The sequence below is a fragment of the Falco cherrug genome, chromosome 18, assembly GCF_023634085.1.
Source record: "Falco cherrug isolate bFalChe1 chromosome 18, bFalChe1.pri, whole genome shotgun sequence".
Classification (NCBI taxonomy): Eukaryota; Metazoa; Chordata; class Aves; order Falconiformes; family Falconidae; genus Falco; species Falco cherrug.
In genome coordinates, this window is record NC_073714.1 from 6,015,218 (window position 1) to 6,025,478 (window position 10,261).

At 63.0% G+C, this 10,261-nt stretch overlaps 1 protein-coding gene across 2 annotated transcripts; it reads left to right on the top strand.

Annotated features, from left to right (window-relative positions):
* The first annotated feature begins 477 nt into the window (after window positions 1-477).
* LMAN2L (lectin, mannose binding 2 like) lies at window positions 478-10,186 on the top strand. Of its 2 annotated transcripts, XM_055696353.1 has the most exons (9): window positions 478-835; window positions 924-1,042; window positions 3,358-3,475; window positions 3,946-4,028; window positions 5,613-5,645; window positions 5,984-6,145; window positions 6,228-6,342; window positions 7,619-7,738; window positions 8,341-10,186. In XM_055696353.1, exons 1-9 carry the CDS (start codon window positions 706-708, stop codon window positions 8,481-8,483), a joined length of 1,023 nt encoding a protein of 340 aa, XP_055552328.1. In that variant the 5' UTR covers window positions 478-705; the 3' UTR covers window positions 8,484-10,186. The 2 variants fall into 2 exon arrangements, with proteins under 2 accessions (XP_055552328.1, XP_055552329.1); XM_055696354.1 differs by lacking the exon at window positions 5,613-5,645 and having other exon boundaries at window positions 481-835.
* Window positions 10,187-10,261: the final 75 nt, after the last annotated feature.

Genomic DNA, 10,261 nt, shown 5'->3' on the forward strand with positions numbered 1-10,261 from the left:
CGGCCCGGGAGGGGGCACTAGGACCTGGTGGGGGGCAGAACCAGGAGGGGGGCACTAGGACCTGGCGGGAGGCATTAGGACCGGGGCGGGGGGGGCACGAGACAGTAGGACCTGGAGATGACGGCACCAGGATCTGCGGCCGGGGGGGGGGGGCGACACACTACGATCTGGGGGAGCACTAGGACCTGGGGGCGGACGGCGGACGACGACATTAAGAACGGGGGAGGGGGACGACACTAGTATCTGGGACACACACACGCTGTAGGGGGGCACACTGGGCCTTCTGGGGAGGGGAGAACGCTATGCCCTCGGGGGGGCACTAGGACCTGCGAGGGAACGCTAGACCCTGGGGGGGGGGGCGCACTAGGCCTGGGAAGGGAGGCACTACGACCCGGGGGGGTGGGGGAGGCAATAGGACCTGCGAGGGAAAGCTAAGCCGTGGGGGTGGGCACTAAGACCCGGGAGACCGGACGCAGGCGGGGGTGGGGCGCACTAACGCTGGTGCCGGAGCGGAGCCTTTAAAATAACCGGAACTACATCGCCCATCATCCCCTGCGCTCGCCCCGCCCTTTGGTTGACAAACAGGCGGCTCGACCAACCGGCGCGAGGGGCGCGGCGACCAATAGGGGAGCGGGGCGGGGCGCGGCGGGGCGCGGCGGCCAATAGGCGAGCGGGGCGGGGCGCGGCGCGGGCGGTGGAGGGAAGATGGCGGCGGCGGGCCGGTGGCGGGCCGGGCTGGCGCTGCTGGCGGTGGCGCTGGGGCTGGGCGGGCCGCGGGCTGAGCAGACGGAGGAGCACCTCAAGCGTGAGCACTCGCTCTCCAAACCCTACCAGGGTGAGTGGGGCGGGGGCGCGGCGAGGGGAGGGGGGCAGCCGGTGCTCGGTTACCGGCGCCCGGTACCGACGGTACGTGTGGGCCGCAGGTGTGGGCTCGGCCAGCTCGGGGCTGTGGGACCTGCTGGGCAACGCCATGGTCATGACCCAGTACATCCGCCTCACCCCCGACGTGCAGAGCAAGCAGGGAGCCGTCTGGAACCGAGTGGTGAGCCCGGGGGCGCCGGGGGTGGGGGATGGGGGGCACCGGGGGTTGGGGGGGGGTCGGGACAGCGGGGTGCCCCCTGTAGGGGTGGGTTGCGGGGGGGGGGGGGAGCGGGTTTGAGACAGGTTGGGGAGGGGGGAGTGAGATTTGGGGGCTTGGAGTGAGTATGGGGGGCTGGGGGGCACCGGGGTGGGGGGCTGAAGGGGAGGGTCGGGACACTGGGGTGCCCCCTGTGGGGGTGGGATGGGGTGGGGGGGAGCATATTTGAGACAAGTTGGGGTGAGGGGAGTGAGATTTGAGGGTTTCGGGTGATTGGGGGGGGGCTGGGGGCCGGGGGAAGGGCGTTTGGGTTGGGGGGGGGGGCGTCAGGGGGGCTGGGGCAGATGAGGGAGCGCGGGGGTCCAGGCCAGCAGGTATGGGGGGTTTGGGGGGCTGTGGGGACGCAGAGGGTGTTTGAATTGGGGGGCTGGGGGAGTGTGGGCCAAGGTGGCGGTGGGAGGAACTGGGGGGGGGGCTGTGGGGGCCACAGGGCGAGGGGGAGGGGTGTTGAGTGGGGCAGAGGTGGGCTGCAGGGCTTGGAGCTGGGGGGGCTTTGGGCTGGGGGTACCAGCAGCACTTTGGCTTTCGGTCTTTGGCCCGGTGATGGCTGCGGGGGCCGAGTCCCCCACAGGTGAATTTGGGGTGCTGCACTGAGCAGCTCGGGGTCCCTGGGGGGGCCGCCGGGACGCACCCGCTGCCCCCTTCGCCAGCTCGGGGTCCCTGGGGGGGCCGCCGGGACGCACCCGCTGCCCCCTTCGCCAGCTCGGGGTCCCTGGGGGGGCCGCCGGGACGCACCCGCTGCCCCCTTCGCCAGCTCGGGGTCCCTGGGGGGGCCGCCGGGACGCACCCGCTGCCCCCTTCGCCAGCTCGGGGTCCCTGGGGGGGCCGCCGGGACGCACCCGCTGCCCCCTTCGCCAGCTCGGGGTCCCTGGGGGGGCCGCCGGGACGCACCCGCTGCCCCCTTCGCCAGCTCGGGGTCCCTGGGGGGGCCGCCGGGACGCACCCGCTGCCCCCTTCGCCAGCTCGGGGTCCCTGGGGGGGCCGCCGGGACGCACCCGCTGCCCCCTTCGCCAGCTCGGGGTCCCTGGGGGGGCCGCCGGGACGCACCCGCTGCCCCCTTCGCCAGCTCGGGGTCCCTGGGGGGGCCGCCGGGACGCACCCGCTGCCCCCTTCGCCAGCTCGGGGTCCCTGGGGGGGCCGCCGGGACGCACCCGCTGCCCCCTTCGCCAGCTCGGGGTCCCTGGGGGGGCCGCCGGGACGCACCCGCTGCCCCCTTCGCCAGCTCGGGGTCCCTGGGGGGGCCGCCGGGACGCACCCGCTGCCCCCTTCGCCAGCTCGGGGTCCCTGGGGGAGCCGCCGGGACGCACCCGCTGCCCCCTTCGCCAGCTCGGGGTCCCTGGGGGGGCCGCCGGGACGCACCCGCTGCCCCCTTCGCCAGCTTGGCCAAGGCGTTGCGTTCCCTTCGCCAGCCTTTTCCCCGCCAGGCAGCAAAGCTCCCGTTAATACCTCGAGAATTCCCCCTGAATTTCCATTTGGGGTTGAAAATGGGGGTGTGTGTGTTGTGCCCCAGCATCCAGCCTGCTCCGCAGTGGTTTGAAAGATGCCCTACAAGACCAGAAACTATCCCTCCCACTCAATTTTTATTTTAATAATATAGGAAGGGAGTTACGTTGGGTGGGTTTTGGGTTTTTTTTGGTTTTGTTTTGGTTTGTTTTTTTTTTTTCCTCGGGTTTACGGCTCCCACAAAATGTGGGTGCCAGGCGAAGCCGCCAGCCGGCTTCACGGCGTCGTGTGAGCAAATCTGTTATAAGCTTATCGTGCTGTGTGCCCGTTAGCGCAGGGAATTTGTTAATAGCTCAAGAAATAATTGGCTCATCAGCAATTAGGAGCTGCTTCTCGGCCTTTCCTGCCTTTCCCCCCCCCCCCCCCCCCGGGTGTGAGTTATCGATTTAGCTGGGTTTGCTGTTGCCTCAGAATAGCGGGAGATGGGGGTCGGTTCCTCAGCTTTTTATAGCCTTGGGTAACGAGCCATTCCCTTGGTTTAATGGTGTCCCTTGGGATTAATTATTTTTGCTCGGATCCATAATATAGGGCAGCAGGGGGAACGGGGGGCCGGTCTCTGGTGTGACAGCATGTGGAGCTGCTGCGATGGGCAGAGGACGGCGCAGCCAGCTGCGGTGGTCCACCCCTGCCAGCCCCTCAGCCTCAGGGGCAGGGAAGCGGTGGGTGCCGGCCCGAGGGCCGCCCTCAATTTCACATCCACGCTCCTTCTCTTGCAGCCGTGTTACCTGCGAGACTGGGAGATGCAGGTGCATTTTAAAATCCACGGGCAAGGCAAGAAAAACCTGAACGGAGACGGTTTTGCCATCTGGTACACCAAAGATCGCATGCAGCCAGGTACAGCGCCAGCAGAGGCTGGGGACTTGCAGCGTTTTGGGGCCTTAGGGCTGGTTTTCTTCTACCCTGGGAGGCAAAGAAGGGGTGACAACCGTGGGTGAGGCTGTCTCTGAGCTTTGGCACCCTGGGTTGGGGTTTCTGGGGGTCCTGGGGGGCTGGACTCAGCTTGGGGGTGGGCAGCGTGGGGAGTATTCCCACACAGGGGAAGTGTGGGGCTTCCTGCACCCGGAGTCACCTCCTTCAACAGCGGAGTGCGGAGGAAGCTTCATCCTTGCCCAGCACAGGGCAGGGGGTTTAATCTGACCCTCTGATCCCCCTCCCTGCCTGGGGAGGGTCTCCGTGCTCAATTCACTGCTTGAGGGCTGCCTCGTTACCTGATACAGAGCGCAAAGCAAAGGGACGGGTAACAAACCCTTTGCAACGCCTGCCTGGCCTTGCCGCCCTGATTCAGAGCCTTTCCTTCCTTCTAGGGCCTGTCTTTGGAAGCAAGGACAATTTCCTGGGCCTGGGAGTGTTCGTGGACACCTACCCCAACGAGGAAAAGCAGCAGGAGGTGAGTTCAAAGGATAAACGGGACCGTGCTGCTTGCCACAACCGCGGTTACGGCTCCCGGTACCGCGGTTACGGCTCCCGGTGCCGCGAGTGCAGCTCATCGTTGGCAGGGCGCGATTTTTTTTGAGCTCTTAAATCAGAGACCAGATGCTGCTCCGCTTCCTCTCCGTCGCCTTTCCCTGCTGCGCTCTGCCTAGTCGGTTTCCCTTCCTAGTGAGGCGGTAACTCTTCAGCGGCGTGAAAAGCCGTAGGAAAAGGTAGTTTTGTGGTCGGTTTTACCCAGAGAAAAGGCTTTCGGGGCAGGAGAAAACTAGCTGATGGCACCACCCCTGCCTTGTGAGCTGCTGTGCTCTGGAGGCTGCCGGCTGGTAGTGGTCAAGGTGAAGCTGTAATAAGAGCGTGGTCTTTGTAGACCTTGAGTAGAGCAGTACCCGAGCTGCCAGCCCAGCCCTGCCTGCATGACAGGGCTCTTCCGTAGCCGCCGGTTGGCGGGAGGCTTTCCCCGCTCTCGGGGTGCAGCGTGACTGCGCTCTGCCTCTTTGCAAGGTGCCTGTCGAAGGACCTTTGTGTTCCTGTTGCATCTGCTGTTCATTTGAGGGTTGGTTGGCACCTGTCCTTGCGGAGAGGGGAGTGCAGAAGCAGTTAAAATCAGGCCCTTCCCCCCCCCCCCGACGCTGGCATCTCTTTCAATGCTCCAAAACCAAAGCTCTGGGACCTTTTTTTCATTCTAGTTTCCCTGAAAATCTAGGCCCTGTTTTACCCCCAGACCTCGGTGCAAACCCTGCTGCCCCACGGGACGCTCTTCATCCCAGGGAGGGAGACAGGAGGGTGCAGTTGGGATGTGCTCTGACCTCAGACCGGCTGAGTAAACGTTGAGTAACCACCAGCTTTTGCTCAAACACGCAAAGCAGCCGGCTCCGGCGCAGGGGTGGACTTTGTGCCGGTTAAAGCCTTTCTGAGCCGCCTGGGGCTGTGTTACCGGCAGCGCTTGGGGATTAGCGCAGGGTTGGGTGGATCCCCTTGATTTTCGGGGTGGCAGCTCTGCTATTCTGGGGTAAAGGGATGCGCAACAAGTTTTGTTTACAAAAAATAATCAGTGGAATGTGGGTGGCCGGCTTCCTGGCGTGGTCTGCAGCCAGAAGTGCCTGCCCTCCCTCCGGTCAAGCACTGAGCGAGGGAAGAGATGGAGAAAAGCAGATCGGCCAGTTGTTGTCGTGGCTTCTGAGTTCATAGCGGCTTTCTCTCGCTTTTAAAAGGCTAAAAAAAGCGTCTTATTCCTGAGGGAAGAGGGGCAGGATAGTTGTGGCTCCCTGGGAAGCTGTGTTGGCCGATGTGTCCCTGTTGGGGCGCTGGCTATGGCGATGCTCGACGTGGCTTTTGCCCGCCGGCACCGTTTCCTCGCTGTGTGTCCTGGGATTCGGCACCGAACGCCTGAACTCCTCTCTGCTTTAGCCTCCGCTAAGCCGATAACGCACTGAGCTCTCTAGGGATGAAGTTTCCAGGTTGCAGGTTAATACTAAACCCTGGTCTGTGACCGTCTTTTGCTTCTGTGCTCTTTCTTGCTTTGCGCTAACCCCGGACTCAGGCTCAGAAGAGGAGGTACAGCCCGGGAAATCAGGTACTTGCTCTTGTTGACCTACCTGTTCCCAAGCGGTGGGGTTTCACCTTGGCTCACAGTTGAGGAATTCTCTCCTCTGAGTTCTAGAAATCCCTGCGTGAGCTGGCAGAGGCTGCATGGAAACCGGCTGTCCTCCCCCCTGGATATCTGGGAGCTGAGGCTGAGCCTGAGGAAGGCTGGGGGTGGAGTGGGGTCGTGCTGGTGTCTTGTTGAGGCAGAGTTTTGGGGGGATGAAGGAGTTTAGGGTCCATAGAGCTGTCACAACTCTTGGCCCTGGAAGCCAAGGAAGCAAGGAGGAGCAGGATCTGACCCCCAGCCTTGCCCCCCCTCCCTCGCAGCGTGTCTTCCCCTACATCTCGGCCATGGTGAACAACGGTTCTCTCACCTACGACCACGACCGGGATGGGCGACCGACGGAGCTGGGGGGCTGCACGGCCATGGTGCGCAACCTCAACCACGACACCTTCCTGGTGATCCGCTACGTCAAGAGGAGACTGACGGTGAGCGCTGCCTGCCGGGGCGGAGCGGGCAGCGGGGCCGGGGGGGGTCTAGGGGAGCCTGAGGGAGCTGCTTCTTTTTCAGGTGTTGATCGATATCGACGGTAAGCACGAGTGGAGAGACTGCATTGACGTGCCGGGTGTGCGCTTGCCCCGTGGGTACTACTTTGGGACTTCATCTGTCACCGGAGACCTGTCAGGTACTGCCCTGGGGTCCCCAGCCTTGTTTCCCAAGTGGTCCTGGCAGCTCCTGTGCAGCTTTGGGTGTCTGGAGGTGCAGCTTGGCACCTGGTGGGGCTTCCAGAAGCACGTGAGGACCTTTCCATGCTTTAAGCATCCTTGAGCTGTGAATGGGAGCCTTGGTTTTTATCTTGCAGCAGCTCCTGAGGAGCCCAAAGCCCTGTCTGGGCACGTCGCTCCCCTGAGCGCTTTAGGCAGTGCTTCCCTCTTTCCTTGAGCTCCCCGCGGAGCCACGGCCCGACCTCAGCCAGCCCCTCAACGACACAGTGGCCAAGCAGCTGTACTGGCTCAGCCGGAGGCTCTCTCTCCAAAACACGTGCCGTGGGAGGAGTGAAAACGGGATGAGCACTGAAAAAATCTCCTGTGCCACAGCCCGTGGTGCCTGGCTTAGCCCCCAGGGCAGCGCTGGAAGGAGCTGCCTTCGCTGCAGACGCCTCGGGCGTTACGGCCAAGCCAGGATGCTCGCTCCTGCTCGCTCTCCGGGCCATGTTGTGGGTCTGTTTTGCTTTGAATTTTCGGAGCCCCAGAGCTAAATTGCCTGTTAGCGAGGTTGGGAGCAGCCAGGCGTGCCTGGAAACGGTGCTGCAGACATGGGCCAATGTAAATCGGGTTTTGTAGAGAGCTAAAGCTAAAGCCTCCTGCCTTCCTCAGCGCAGCGCTTCCCTCCCGCCGCTGGTGGAAGCGCTGTGAGACCTGACGCTACCCCCCTGCGCCTCTTTCGGCGGCTTTGAAGCCCGATTTGGGTCGTGCCTCGACAAAAGCGCGTTGATGGCCGGTGTCTGGGCCTGTTGTTGGCTCCACCACCAGTTCCTTTTCCCCCTCAGATCTCCGCCCAGCGCCTGGGGAGCGGGCAGGCTGGTGTGGAGCGCTCGCCTGGTCCCACTAATAACTCCCCCATCACGAGCAAAGGAAGCAGGGCCACGTGAGGCCGATGCGAACGCGTTCCCTTTGGGTGGCCGAGTGGTTTCGAGTCAGATGACCTCCTGGTTTGGGCTGTTTTTCAGTTTAAGTAGCTTAGAGGTGCCTGTTGGCAGAGGGCCCCGCGCTAGGGCGCAGCTTTCAGCCCAGCGCAGACCCTGCCCTGCGGAGGTGAGTTTTCCCCCCTCGGAAAGTCAGAGCCGGCACCTTTGCCCCGAGTGATAACATCCCGCGGTGCTGCCTGCGGCACTCAAATCCTTGGCTGGAGCCATATTTTTAGCGGTGACACCCCAGGACACGTTTCTCCTCTGCTTCCAGACAACCACGACATCATTTCGTTGAAGCTTTACCAGCTGACGGTGGAGCGGACGCCGGAGGAGGAGAAGCGGGACAGAGAGGTGTATCTGCCGGTCGTGGACAACCTGAAGCTGCCGGGAAGTGAGTAGGAGCCACCAGCCTTTCCCTGGGGAAGGTGGGACTGGTGGGGATCTGGGGGAGGGGGTGGTTTGTAAGGGTCGTGGAGGTGTGGTGCATGTGGAACAGAAACCCATGTTGCCAGCAAACCAGCTGAATGAGCTGGAATCGGGAGGTCCGTGCCCTCTTCCTCGCGCCACCGGCTGTTGTCACCCCGTGTGGCACAGCCCAGCTCCGTTTGGGGTGGGCGCTCACCCTCGGAGAAGCGCTGCCTTCCCGGAGGACCCTGGCACACTGGGCTTAAGCCATGGTCGTGCCGTGACCAAAATAGGATGTGCTGCTCCACTGGAACCTTCTGGTGGTTTGAACCTCCAAGGTGGCATCTCCCATCCAGAAATCCCACCCCAGACGCGTCCGCAAGCCGCCTGCGCGCCCTGAGGTCTCGCGGCTGTAGCTTTTACGATGAGCCCAGCCTGAAAATTTTGGGAAGGCAAATCCTGGGGTGGCGTGAGGCTGGCAGGGCGTGCGTGGGGTTAGCGGTGTGTCGCTGTGGGGTGGTGCAGGTAAATCTCAGCTGGGTTTTGGGGCTCACGAGCTGGTTTTTTTTTTCCCCCCGTGTGACACAGTGGAGGCACCGCTGGAGCCCATGAGCGGCCTGGCTCTCTTCTTAATCGTCTTCTTCTCCCTCGTTGCCATTGTTTTCGCCATCGTCATTGGAGTCATTATCTACAACAAGTGGCAGGAGCAGAGCAGGAAACACTTCTATTGACTTGGGACCCCCCCCCCCGGGACGGCCCGTTGCTAGCCCTCGCTAGCCACATCCCGACTCCCACCCATCCCAGACTGGCCAGAGTGTGATGGACAGACCCTCACGGCAGGGACCCTTGTGTGTCCCCCAAAAATCCCAGTGGGGATGGCCGCCGTTTCTTACCGGACTCCAGAACTCTGACGCCGCTCCTGGACCGGGAGCACGGCTGGACCGGGAGCTGAGCGCCGCAGGGATGGACCCTGCTGTCCCCCGAAGGAGCGTTGCTTTGTGAGTTGTTCAGGATGGGCTGTGCCGCGAGGCGCCGGCGGTGCTGAGCCGTCTCTCTGCCCGTACGGGCCGGAGTCACCACCTGGGCTGTGAAATCCTGGCGGAGAGGGATGCCAGAGAGGGATGCCAGCGAGCAACGAGCCTGCTTTCCTCACCCGACTGCCGGGATAACCTCCCGCAGCCTTACCGTAACCCTCGCAGCCCCTCGGCTCCAGCGATTTCATTTCCAGGAGGGATCTTTCCAAGCTGTTCATCCCGCTCCGGCTGTTTTTCCATCGCCTGCCCGAGGCTGGTTTGGGGGGCCAGGCTGCTTTTCTTTGTACTTTAAATCCCCCCCCCCACCGCCCCGCAGCCCCTCTCTGTCCCGCTAGTCACCCAGGTTCAGTATTTTGGGGTGGGGGGACACTGATGGTGTTTTCTCCGTGGTGAGGTTGGGAACCTCGCTCCTTGGGGAGCAGCCGGCCCCCTCGGTGAAGCCACCCTGGGGGGCAGCCCCTCGCTGCAGCCCCCCCCTGCCCAAGTTTGGGGTGTAACGTTGGGTTTCCCCGTTTTAAAGAACCGTTTGCTGCTGCGTCTTGGGGCTCCGGCCCCTCTCCCCGCTCCGTGGGGCCGCTGCCGAGCATGCCGCCGCCTCCCCACGCCTCCCATCCCGGCGCGGCCGCCTGCACCGGTGCTGTTTGCATGTCGTGTCGTGGCTTTTGGCACCTTTTCCCCCTTGGTGCTCGCTGCATCCCGAGGACCCCTCCGAGGAGGAGCTGAGCCTCGGGGAGGGGGGGGGGGGGGATGGGGTGATTCCCCTGCCTCTCAGAGCTGGAGCTCCCGCTGCCTTTCAGGGACTCGTGGTTTATTCCTACCTCAGTGCTTCGGTCAATGATTTCGCTGCGGTTTTTCTTGCCGGTCATCGCAGCCACCTTCGCCCCGGGGACCCCAGTGGTCGCTCGCAAAGTGTGTGTGTGTGGGGGGGGGGGGACACGACACCCAGGAGAAGGGAGATGTTAGGTCACTTTGTCCCAGGGAAGTTTTAGTGGCTCTGGGGACTTTTAAGAAGGCAAATTTGCCACCCTGCCAGCTCCAGCGGTGGCAGCACCCTCCTCCACGGGGTCCCGGGGAGCTGTGTCCTTGCCCCGCAGCTTTCCAGGATGCTCGCACGCAGGACGGATCCCCGTGGGGGGCCCGGTGGTACCCAGCGTGGGGAGAAAACGTGGGGAGAAAAAGGATGGTGGTTTTTTTTTTTTTTTCAGCAGGATGCTGTCACCGGGGTAGGTGGGAGCTTTTTACAAAGTGCCCAACGGTCGTTGTGGTGTGCAAGGTCAGGGTTTTTTTTTTTTTTCCTGGTGTTTTGCCTCTTTTTGCCTGATCACCAGGAGTGAAACGTGTGTGCCTCTCCCTGGAGCTGTAACTGGTGTCTCGGAATAAACATTGGTGTGTGTGTGTGACACGGCTGTGCTCCTTGTCACCGCCAGGTCCCCTGGCCGCAGCGTTTTCTCCCCAAATTGATGCTGTGGGTGCCG